Genomic DNA, 12180 nt, shown 5'->3' on the forward strand with positions numbered 1-12180 from the left:
ACCACCACCTTCTCAAGGGGCAACAAAACATACTCCACTTGCTGCAGTTGGACTTCAGCTCACACCTCACTGTTGGTGTGGAATTGCATGGGGTCAATCAGCTCTTCCGGCTGCCTCACAGCGCCAGGGACCCGGGTTCAGCTCCGGCCTCGGGTCACTCTCTGTGTGGAGTTTGCATGTTCTCCCCGTGTCTGCCTGGGTTTCCTCCGGGTGCTCCGGTTTCCTCCCACAGTCTGAAAGATGTTCAGGTTAGGTGGATTGGCCATGCTAAATTACTCCTTAGTGTCCAAAGATGTGCAGGTTAGGTGGATTGGCCATGCTAAATTGTCCCTTAGTATCCAAAGATGTGTAGGTTAGGTAGAATGGCCATGCTAAATTGTCCCTTAGTGTCCAAAGATGTGTAGATTAGGTGGATTGGCCATGCTAAATTGTCCCTTAGTATCCAAAGATGTGCAGGTTAGGTGGATTGGCCATGCTAAATTGCCCCTTAGTGTCCAAAGATGTGTAGATTAGGTGGATTGACCATTTAATTTCCTGAGCTCATGGGAGGTGCCATGCAAATATAATGTTCTTGTTTGTTTCCAATGTTCACTAATGATGGCGACTCTTTCATGAACCTTATCTCGTTACTTTGCAGAACCAAAGAATGTGAGCGAGTGCAGATACTCCGCGACTACTCACATCTCAGCGTTCACGTGTGTCACATACGTGTGGACACTGAGGAGGGCCCAAACGACTATCAGATGTTCCTGAAACTTGCTGAACCGATGCAGATATTCAAACCTTACACACACAGTGAGTTCATTCACCAGGGCTGGTTTAACACTGTCCTCACGTACACCGTACCAGTTAATCCATCAAGAGACCAAAATAGAAACTAGAAGCAGGAGGAGGCCATTTGGCCCTTCGAGCCTGGTCCACCACTCATTTTGATCATGGCTGATCATCCAAATTCAATATTCTGATCCCCCCTTCCCCCCATATCCCTTTAGTCCCAAGAGCGATAGCTAATTTCATCTTGAAATCGCACAAATACTTTCCTTTGGTAGTGAATTCCACACATGGGTGAAGAAATTTCTCCTCACCTCAATTCTAAAAGATTTACCCCTTATCCGCAAACTATGTCCCCTAGTTCTGGACTCCCCCCACCATCGGGAACATTCTTCCTGAATCTACCCTGTTAGAGCTTTATGAGTTTCCATGAGGTCCCCTCTCACTCTTCCGATCTCCAGTGAAAATAATCCTAACTGACTTAGTCTCTCCTCATGTAGGGCGGCACGGTGGCACAGTGGTTAGCACCGCCGCCTCACAGCACCAAGGACCTGGGCTCAACTCTGGCCTCGGGTTACTGTCTGCGTGGAGTTTGCACATTCTCCCCGTGTCTGCGTGGGTTTCCTCCGGGTGCTCCACCCACGGTCCGAAAGACGTGCTGGTTAGGGTGCGTTGAGGGACAATATTTCCAACCCTGAGGTTCTTGGTCACAGTAAAGACCCACCCCAGGCCATCGGCGTGCCATCAGCCACCATGTTTGTTTTCCACACTGGTGGAAGAGATTTAAATTCCAAATTAGCCTCAAATGGAAGGAGAAATGTTACTGAAGACACCTTTTCACCGTGCTTGGGTTAACATTTATCACAACCATGGCCGTGAAATGGGGAAACGGCGCTGAGTAGAGGGTCGGTCATGATCTAGTTGAATGGTGGAGTGGGCTCGAGGGGCTGAATGGCCTCCTCCTGCTCCTATCTCCGATGTTAAAAAGTCAAATCTGAAGTGAAATGCTTTTTTTTTGTCTGTTCTTGTCAGTAAAACCAAAGGCCCCTTTCAGCTTGACCACAGAGCGATTGCCTGATGAGAATTATCAATTGAAATGGCAGATTACTAAAGCTAACTACAATTTGGAATATGAAATCCGTTACAAAAAGCTCGAAGATTCTTGGGAGGTCAGTTCTGATCTTACATCCGTGACATGGACAGCCTACACTTTGTGTGTGTGTATTTGTGCGTGTGAATTTGTGCGTGTGCAAGTGTGTACGTGTGCGTGTGTGAATATGTATTTGTGTGAGTGTACGTGCGTGCGTGTGCATGTGTGTACGTGTGCGTATGTGAATATGTATTTGTGTGCATGTGTGTGCGTGCATGTGCATGAGTGTATATGACTGTGAGTATATATGAGTGTGTGTGCGCATATGTATACATGCATGTGTATATGTGCATGTGTATACATGTGCGTGTGCATGCATACGTTCATGTGTCCTTGTATGTTTATCTGTGTTGCATGCATATGCGTGAGTGTGTGTACTTGGGTACGTGAGTGTGTGTACGCGTGCGCCCATGTCCACGTTTTTGCTTTACTTACTAGTATCCAGGATTTTAAACCTTTAAATTTATTTATTATTGTCACAAGTAGACTTATATTGACACTGCAGTGAAGTTACTGTGAAAATCCCCTAGTCGCCACACTCTGGCACCTGTTCGGGTATGCTGAGGGAGAATTTAGCCTGGCTGGTGCACCCTAACCAGCATGTTTTTCGGAGTGTGGGAGAAAACCCACGCAGACACAGGGAGAACATGCAGACTCCGCACAGACAGTGACCCAAGCCGGGAATCGAACCCAGGTCCCTGGCGCTGCGAGGCAGCAGTGCTAACCACTGTGCCACCGTCATTGCTGGCTGCGGATTACAGGTCCAATAGTTAGGCCCGTGAAATTTCAAGTGTAAGATTAAATTTGCAGATTACTTTTGATCGATCGGTCCTCTGAAGGGAATCGGTCGCAGATTCAAACAGCTATTTGGACCAAGAGAACGTTACAAAGTATTTTAACCCTCGTATTCTCCCACGCCAGAGTGCCAAAGAGAAGAAAATTCCTCACGATACCAAATTTTGGCTGATCTCAAAGCATATACTGGACTCTTCCAGTAGATACACCTTCCGAATCAGGACTAAGGTGAAATTGCAACATGAACAACATTCCTACAGCGGACCTTGGAGTGAGTGGAGTGAGGTGGTCCAGTTGGAAACTAGACCTGGTGAGTCGTGTGAGGGTGGATGTTTCTTTAAATACTTGGGGGGTGGCATGGGAGTGGGGCATTTTCTCAAAGGGGGTTCATCGTGACACCAGCAGGACCTATTTGAGCTGATAGAAATGGGCCCCAAAGATTTGATTTGATTTGATTTGATTTACTATTGTCACGCGTATTAACATAGAGTGAATAGTTGCGTGCTGTACGGACAAAGCATACCGTTCATAGAGAAGGGAAGGTGAGAGTGTTGTGTTACAGTCACAGCTAGGGTGTAGAGAAAGATCAGCTCAGTGCCATTCAAAAGTCTGATGGCAGCAGGGAAGTTGTTCTTGAGTCCATTGGTACGTGACTTTTGTATCCTTTCCCCTGGTGGAAGAAGGTGGAAGAGAGAATGTCCGGGGTGCGTGGGGGTCCTTAATTATGCCGGCTGCTTTGCCGAGGTAAATGGGTAGGAGGCTGGTTCGCACGATGGGTTTGCGCTACGTTCAGGATCCTACGTAGTTTCTTTGGGCAGAGCAGGAACCACACCAAGCTGTGATACATTCGGAAAGGACACTTCCTATAGCGCCTGTAAGAATTGGTGAGAGTCGTAGCCACTGGAGCAATGCAATCTCGGCACTGACCAGGCCTCCTTGGGCACTATGCAGATCGCATAATAGGAAAGCAATTGAAAAACAATTTAATGAATGTTTCGCTGAATAACTTTCTTTGTTTTTGATTTGTTTAGATAATAAACCATTCATTATTGTGAGTGTTGTCATTGTGATGTGTTTAGTCATCGGGATCCGTCCCTGTTTCTGCCTGATAAGCAGGTAAAGTATTCTTTATATTTTTAGATTTCCCCCTCAAGTGAAACTTCCAACTGGAACTCACTAACAGATCTCTGATACTTAACCCATAACCCAGTTTGCACAGAGTTTAGCACCATCTAACTCTTTGATTCTTTGTAATTATCTCTCTGCCTTAAATTATCAGTTTGTAGGTCATCCGTTCACTTGTTATGCAGCCTGTTCCAAAAGAAATAGGAGCAGGAGTAGGCCATCTAGCCCTTCGAGCCTGCCCCACCATTCAATAAGATCATGGCTGATCTGAAGTGGATCAGTTCCACTTTCCCGCTTTCTCCCCATAACCCTTAATTCCCTTGTCGATCAGAAACCTATCTACCCGTGACTTAAATATATTCAACGAGGTAGCCTCCACCACTTTAATGGGCAGAGAATTCTAGAGATTCACCACCCTTTGAGAGAAGAAGTTCCTCCTCAACTCTGTTCTAAACTGCTCCCCCCCTCGCTTATTTTGAGATTGTGTCCTCTAGTTCTGGTTTCCTTTCTAAGTGGAAAGAATCTCTCTACCTCTACCCTATCTAGCCCCTTCATTATCTTGTAAGTCTCTATAAGATCCCCCCTCAGCCTTCTAAACTCCAACGAGTACAGTCTATTCAATCTCTCTTCATAAGCTAACCCCCTCATCTCTGATATCAGCCTGGTGAACATTCTCTGCACTCCCTCCAAGGCCAATATATCCTTTCGCAAATAAGGGAACCAAAACTGCACACAGTACTCCAGTTGCGGCCTCACCAGTGCCCTGTACAGTTGCAGCAAGACCTCCTTGCTTTTAAATTCTATCCCCCTCGCGATAAAGTCCATTCGCCTTCTTGATCACCTGCTGTACCTGCAGACTGGGTTTTTGCGATTCATGCACTGGGACCCTCAGGTCCCTCTGCACCGTAGCCTGCTGCAGCTTTTCACCCTTTAAATAATAATCCCTCCTACTATTATTTCTTCCAAAGTGGATAACCTCACATTTGCTAACATTGTACTCCATCTGCCAGTCCTTGCCCACTCACTCAGCCTATCCAGATCTCTCTGCAGACTTTCCGCATCCTCCTGTTGGCACTTTACACATACGGGTTGCACTTATCTGCTTGCATTTATCTGTTAGCACCTGTGCTTACCTGTAAAGACTGTATATACTGTCTGTACTTACCTTTTCTTGACTACCTGTTAGTGTTGGGCTGCCATCACTCGGCCTATGCATTCTGTGCCTGTGTACCTTGCTGCACTTTACCTGATGAAGGAGCAGTGCTCCGAACGCTTGCTGATTTCAATTAAACTATAACCTGATGGCATGTGACCTCTCATTAAACATTTAAATGCCTTGATTGACGACAAGGGCAACAGGGGAATGGCAAATCTGCCACCTCCAAGCCCCGTAACATCCACACTTTACAGTTTGTGTATTAGTGTCACCAGGCTGATACCGGAGATGAGGGGGTTAGCTTATGAGGAGAGATTGAATAGACTGGGCCTGTACTCGTTGGGGTTTAGAAGGCTGAGGGGGGGGATCTTATAGAGACGTATAAGATAATGAAGGGGCTAGATAGGGTAGAGGTAGAGAGATTCTTTCCACTTAGAAAGGAAACCAGAACTAGAGGGCACAGCCTCAAAATAAGGGGGGGTGCAGTTTAGAACAGAGTTGAGGAGGAACTTCTTCACTCAAAGGGTGGTGAATCTCTAGAATTCTCTGCCTGTTGAAGTGGTGGTGGCTACCTCGCTGAATATATTTAAGTCACGGGTAGATAGATTTCTGATAGACAAGGGAGTTAAGGGTTATGGGGAGAAGGTGGGAAGGTGGAACTGATCCACTTCAGATCAGCCATGATCTTATTGAATGGCGGGGCAGGCTCGAAGGGCTAGATGGCCCACTCCTGTTCCTATTTCTTATGTTCTTATGTCACAAGTAGGCTTACATTAACACTGCAGTGAAGTTACCGTGAAAATCCCCCTAGTCACCATACTCTGTTCGTGTTACACTAAGGGTTAATTTAGCAGGGCCAATGCACATCTTTCGGAGGAAACTGGAGCACCCGGAGGAAGCCCACGCAGACACGGGGAGACTCAGCGCAGATGATGATCCAAGCTGGGAATCGAACCCAGATCCCTGGTGCCGTGAGGTAGCAGTGTTAACCCCTGTGCCACCGTGCCACCTCCCCGGAACTATATCCTGGGATCAAAATCTTGGAATTCTGTCCCTAACAGCATTGTGGGTGTACCTATACCAGCTGCAGCGCTTCAAGAAGACTCACCACCACCTTCTTAAGGGGCAATTAGAGATGGGCATTAAATGCTGGCCTGGCCAGCGATGCCCACATCCCATGAAAGAAGCCATAGAACCCAATTCACTCCAAGGTACCCTTATTCTATAGATAAATCATCCATGCTCCTCACTTAGATTCCAGTCAGTGTATCCTTTCTCCTGGACATTGCCTATTTATGAGCGCTTGGACATCCTTAGATATCTTACAAGAAAAACGTCCAAAAATTTTTCAGCAAAAGGGAATATCTTGCAAGCATCTTGAGGGCAGGATTTTCCAGCCCCTCCCATTGGTGGGATGTTCCATTCCCAACAAGGTCAACAGAGGCCTGAATGGCCTGCCTCATCCGCCACAGGGGAAAACCCACCACGGTGGGACTGGAAAACCCCGGCCTGAGTCTCCTCGGCGTGTCTTCAGTGAGGCGTCATCGATATGAGATAGCCACCAATAAACCAGAGGATGAACCTGAGAGGTGGAGTTTTATTGTCACTAGATTGGTATTTCAGAGCCAAGGGCCTCTCAACAGGTCTGGGGACCTGGGTTCGAATCCCACCAGGGCCAAAGATGGAATTTGAATTCAATTAAGGTCAAAATCTGGAATTAGAAAGCAGAAAAACCCACCTGGTTCACGAATGTCTCTTTAGGGAAGGAAATCTGCCATCCTTACCCGGTCTGGCCTACATGTGATTCCAGAGCCACAGCAATGTGGTTGATGCTCAACTGAAATAGGTGGCATGGTGGCACAGTGGTGAGCACTGCTGCCTCACAGCAACAGGGACCTGGGTTCAATTCCTGGCTTGGGTCACTGTTTGATTCGGCATGTTCTCCCCATGTCTGCGTGGGTTTCCTCCAGGTGCTCTGGTTTCCTCCCAAAGTCCAAAAGACGTGCTGGTTAGATGCATTGGACATGATAAATTGCCCCTTATTATCCAAAGATGTGCAGGTTGGGTGGATTGGCCATGCTAAATTGCCCCTTAGTGTCCAAATATGTGTGGGTTAAGTGGATTGGCCATGCTAAATTGCCTCTTAGTGTCCAAATATGTGTGGGTTACGTGGATTGGCCATGCTAAATTGCCTCTTAGTGTCCAAAGATGTGCAGGTTAGGTGGATTGGCCATGTAAGTTGCCCCTTCGTGTTCAAAGATGTGTGGGTTAGGTGGATTGGCCATGTAAGTTGCCCCTTCGTGTTCAAAGATGTGTGGGTTAGGTGGATTGGCTGTGCTAAGTTGCCCCTTAGTGTCAGGAGGATTAACAGGGCAAATACATGGGGTTAGAGGGATGGGGCCTGGGTGGGATTGTTATGGGTGCAGGCTCGATGGGCCGAATGTCGTCCTCCTGCACAGTCGGGATTCTATGATTCCAGAACTGTCATCAGTTTCAAATAGTAAAAACAAAAGAAGTATTGACGCCTCGGACTCAGAGGGAGCGCACGGCTCTCACAGTCAATGTTGTGAGCCACCAGCACCCACCTCACTTCACTCGCCCCTTGCTTTACATCTGAATCACCTCAGCCACACCGGCAGGGAGAAAAGAACTACACGGGCGGGAACCAGCGGAACGTGACAGCCTTGTGCACGGGGGCGATGGTCAACAAAATGTCTCATGGGGCCTGCACTCAGAACGCAGGCCACGTGTGACCCTCCCCAGGCCACAGGTTGCCCACCATGGTCAGGCCTAAATGCATGGTGGTGAAAAGCAGCTGAGGAAGGATTGGGGTGAGATGGAGCTGGGTGAACATGAGGAGGTTAGCCAATGACGTAGGCCCGTTGGGTCACATGACCTGCACAGTCACTTAGGATTGGACATATTGCTGGAACTTTGACGCCGCCAGCCTTCTATCTCCCATAGTGACGGTTTTGTCGTTGTTTTGCTTGTTACAGGAAGAAGAGATCCTGGTTGGATAGTATTCCGGATCCGGCAAAGAGCAAGCTTTTCCTCAAACAAAGCCAGGTGATTGCTTCAGTTCTCTAAGGCACCCTCTGTAGGTTTTATCACGTAACAACCTCGATCGTGGGCGCCAGTACGCACTCACAGAAATATAGAAGATAGGGGCGGCCGGAGGCCATTCGGCCCATCGAACCTGCTCCGCCATTCATTACGATCATGGCTGATCGTCCTGCCTAACCCTGCTTTCATATCGCGTCAGTCAAAGCAACAAAACTGTGCTTGCGTGGGTTTCCTCCGGGTGCTCTGGTTTCCTCCCACACCCCAAAGATGTGCTCTTAGGCTGATTGGTGTAACAAATTGTCCCTAAATTAGTCTCCCCTCAATCTGGTTTCCAATGTGGGGTGCCGTAAGCATAGACAAGGGTCACAGGGGTGGAGAGGGGACTCACAATGTTAAAATGGTGGCGCGGGCTCGTTGGGCCGAAGGGCCTGTTCCCGGGCTGTGTTGCTCTTTGTTCTTTGTCAAAACCCATGTCAGATTTAACCCGGTGATAGCGTTCTATGAATTTAAGATACTTCCAGGTTCGAAGTTCATTTATTGGCACGGTGGTCAGCGCTGCTGCTTCACAGCGCCAGGGACAGAGGTTCGATTCCCAGCTCGGGTCACTGTCTGTGCGGAGTCTGCACACTCTCCCCGTGTCTGCTTGGGTTTCCTCCGGGCGCTCCAGTTTCCTCCCACTGTCTGAAAGACGCGCTGGTTAGGTGCCAAATTCTCCCTCGGTGTGCCCAAGCAGGTGCCGGAGCGTGGCGACTCGAGGATTTTCACAGTAACTTCATTGCGGTGTTAATGTCTTGTGACACTGATAAATAAATAAACAATACATCCTCTGGTTTTATATAGTCAGTACACTTGGCGAAAGTGGTGGCTTTTTTTTTAAATTTCAAAAAAATGTTTAATTATCAGTGTCACAAGGAGGCTTACATTAACACTGCAATGAAGTTACTGCGAAAATCCCCTAGCCGCCACACTCCAGCACCTGTTCGGGTACACTGAGGGAGAATGTAGCACATAATCAGCGCGTATTTCAGACTATGGGAGGAAATCGGAGCACCCGGAGGAAACCCACGCAGACACGGGGAGAATGTGCAGACTTCGCACAGGCAGTGACCCAAGTCGGGAATCGACCCCGCGTCCCTGGCGCTGTGAGGCAGCCGTGCCACCCATTGCTGGCCTAACCAGCAATGCCCACTTCCCACTGAATGAAAAGATATATTCGGGCGCTGTGACATAATAATTACACAGCGGGTTCTTAAGTAAAAGGCAGAGCGCCAATCCCTCCAGCAGTGCGTAGGGTGGGACAGTGGTTGGCACAGTCGCCTTAGTGCTAACTTGTTCAGTAAGCATCGCGGCTTTTGACCACCAAGTTATGTCCTCTGCGTTGCACCGTGAGGTGGAGATGCCGGCACTGGGCTGGGGTGGGCACAGTAAGAAGTCTCGCAGCACTAGGTTAAAGTCCAACAGGTTTATTTGATAGCACGAGCTTTTGAAGCATTGCCCCTTCACCTGATGAAGGAGCAGAGCTCCCAAAGCTCGTGTCACCAAATAAACCTGTTGGACTTTTAACCTGGTGTCGTGAGGCTACTTGCGTCAAGATGGCAGACAGCCATTGGGCAACACTGGCACTGCCAGCTTAATTGGGCCTTGGTTCCTTGTTGATGTCGGTGTATTTCTTTTCTCCCTCTAGAAAGGGCAGCTGGGATCCTGGGTGCCGGTGGAAGTTGGAACTCTGGAGGAGGGCAGCATCTGCCAAGTTGTGGCCAACGAATGGCTAAATTCATCCCCCCAGCTCATTCCAAAGTAAGTCCTTCTCCTTCCTGCAGGGCCCTGCTGTCGTCCCTTGCGTCGGTGAGGGGAAAGATGGAATCTTAGAATCCCTACAGTGCAGAAGGAGGCCATTCGGCCCATCGAGGCTGCACTGACCACAGGCCCTATTCCCACAACCCATACATTTACCCTAACTAGTCCCCGCTGGAGGGCGGGGGGGGATCTGATTGAAACGTACAGGATACTGAGGTAGAGGGGGTGCGGAGAGGATGTTTCCTCCAGTGAGAGAGACCAGAACTCGACGGCACAACCTCAGAGTGGAGGGACAACACTTTAGAGCCGAGGTGAGGAGGAATTTTTTTACCCAGAGGGTGGTGAATCTGTGGAGCTCGTTGCCACAGAGGGGGCCAGGGTCTCTGAGTGTCTTTAAGACAGAGATACATCGGTCCTTGGTCATTAAGGGGGTCAGGGGTTACGGGGAGAGGGCAGGAGAATGGGGGGTGAGAGTGGGGATGAGCGGACTCGATGGGCCGAGTGGCCTAATTCTGCTCCTATTGCTTACGGCGAGTTGTAAAGTTGACACGTTGTTTGTTGCTTGCACCAGGGAAGAGGCAAACATCACCCAGAAGGAGAAGGAACGAGGCATTTCTTCTGCCTTGCCAACCGGCAGTCCAGCTGACCAAGGACAATTGTATCGTGAGGTTGGCACGACGTTGCCAGCTGGGCAAGTACAACCCAAACGTCTAACAATGGTGAGCGAACCATCTGACTACAATGGGCCCTACTTGTTCAACTATCAAGACGTGCAGGAGTCCTCACCGGAGATAAAGAACGGATTTAACGCAAGTGAGAGTTACTTCAAATTTGGCCAGGGGCCACCGCCGGGATACGTCAAACTCCCAGAGGGCTCGGAAAGTCCGCAGGCAAACTCGGAACAAGTGCCAGCTTCGCCCGTGTCCACGTACGTTGTGAATCCTGTGCCGCCGGTGTCCAGTGCCACGGGCTATCACACCGGGAACACCACGGGGCCTTGCTTTGGCCTGGAGCAACCAGCCGCTCCCACCTCCAGCTACGTGCTGTGCCCGCCTTCAACAAATCCCGCTCCACCCGGTGCCAACGCAGGCTACGTCTGGGCAAAGGAGACGGACATCGTCGCCCCCGGTTTCAGCCAACCGGGCGTGGGGGCTCCCCCGCAGTCGCCCAGAGTGGAGACGCCGGCGGAGGGCGAGAAGGACCCGCAGAGCTGCCCCGGCGCCTCGCTGGACACCCCCACCATCCAGCCCTGGCAGCCAGCTGGCAGCGGTAGCTACGTGTTGACTGCTCCCGGGGGGCCGGCGGGTTGCCATGGCGGCCTCCCCGAGCAGGACGCGCCGGGCGACGGGGAGGAGGAAAGTCCGTGGGCCAAGCGGCGGTGGGACGTGGCCTCCGAGCCATCGGTTTGGCCAGGCTCGACTCAGGACCCCAAGCCTCTGTACTTGTCAAAGCTCCCGGCGGGCCCCCAGGCACCGGCAACCAAAGAGGAAGCCCTGGCACTGGCAAACCAACAGAACGAAGTCCCCAACGTCATCCTTTACCAGCAAGGAGCCAACCCCTTGCTCCTGAAGCAGGTCGGAGATTACTGCTTCATCCCTGGACCCTCTCCGATAAGCACAAACACATCCGCCAAGGACCACCCGCCATCATCATCGACGAAGACCGAATTGGCCAATAACCAATCCCTTTCCCAGGATTTAAAGGTCACGCCGCCATTTTTGTCCCCCTATATTGCAAGTAACAACATGACTCTATCTTAGACTGGACGGATGGCCTGGAAACTATCTTGGGAATGGGGAACTTAAATGGCTTCATGTTATCTCTTAAACAAGAGGGTGGGAACGGCGCCGCGAGTATTTCCTGTCAGCTAATAAGCAGCCGCCCGTCCTCCCCACCCCCCATCCCCCACCCTCCCCACCGAAGCTGGCGGCTACACCTCAGCCAGAGGGCCAGCACGAACGCGACGGGCCGATTAGCCTCCCGCCACCGCTCTGTGCTTTCCGCGACTCCCAATCTTAAAACCCCATTCAAAGTCGCTTCACGAGCGGAACCTCCGTGCCCCCCACCACCCCCACCTCCCCCACAAGCTCTTTCTTTTGGATGGCGTGGCGGAGATGACCAGTCTCGCGCCCCCCCCACCCCCCCCACCCTGGAGGTTGGCGCCCAGATGTGGACAGTTTGGCCGCTGGTGGGCGAAAAGGACAATGGCCGCTTCAGGATTCTTTAGTGAGCGACAATAGCCACGCAACCCCGCCCCCCCCCACCCCCCCTCCTCCCCTGGGAAACCGCGGCGGGGGTGGGGGGAGGCGGGGGGGTGGGGGGG

General features: G+C 50.5%; 1 protein-coding gene across 1 annotated transcript in view; it reads left to right on the top strand.

The window, feature by feature from the left end:
* Nucleotides 1–11748, top strand: part of csf2rb (colony stimulating factor 2 receptor subunit beta) — a 40444-nt gene extending 28696 nt beyond the window's left edge. Inside the window, exons 8-14 of the mRNA XM_080217528.1 lie at nt 638–795; nt 1804–1940; nt 2843–3026; nt 3748–3832; nt 7994–8063; nt 9745–9857; nt 10429–11748. Coding sequence (XP_080073654.1) covers nt 638–795; nt 1804–1940; nt 2843–3026; nt 3748–3832; nt 7994–8063; nt 9745–9857; nt 10429–11617 — 1936 coding nt within the window. The 3' untranslated portion in view covers nt 11618–11748. The remainder of the gene's footprint in view (nt 1–637; nt 796–1803; nt 1941–2842; nt 3027–3747; nt 3833–7993; nt 8064–9744; nt 9858–10428) is intronic.
* Nucleotides 11749–12180: the final 432 nt, after the last annotated feature.

Source organism: Carcharhinus amblyrhynchos, chromosome 35, assembly GCF_965287045.1.
Source record: "Carcharhinus amblyrhynchos chromosome 35, sCarAmb.v2.hapA, whole genome shotgun sequence".
Taxonomy (NCBI): Eukaryota; Metazoa; Chordata; class Chondrichthyes; order Carcharhiniformes; family Carcharhinidae; genus Carcharhinus; species Carcharhinus amblyrhynchos.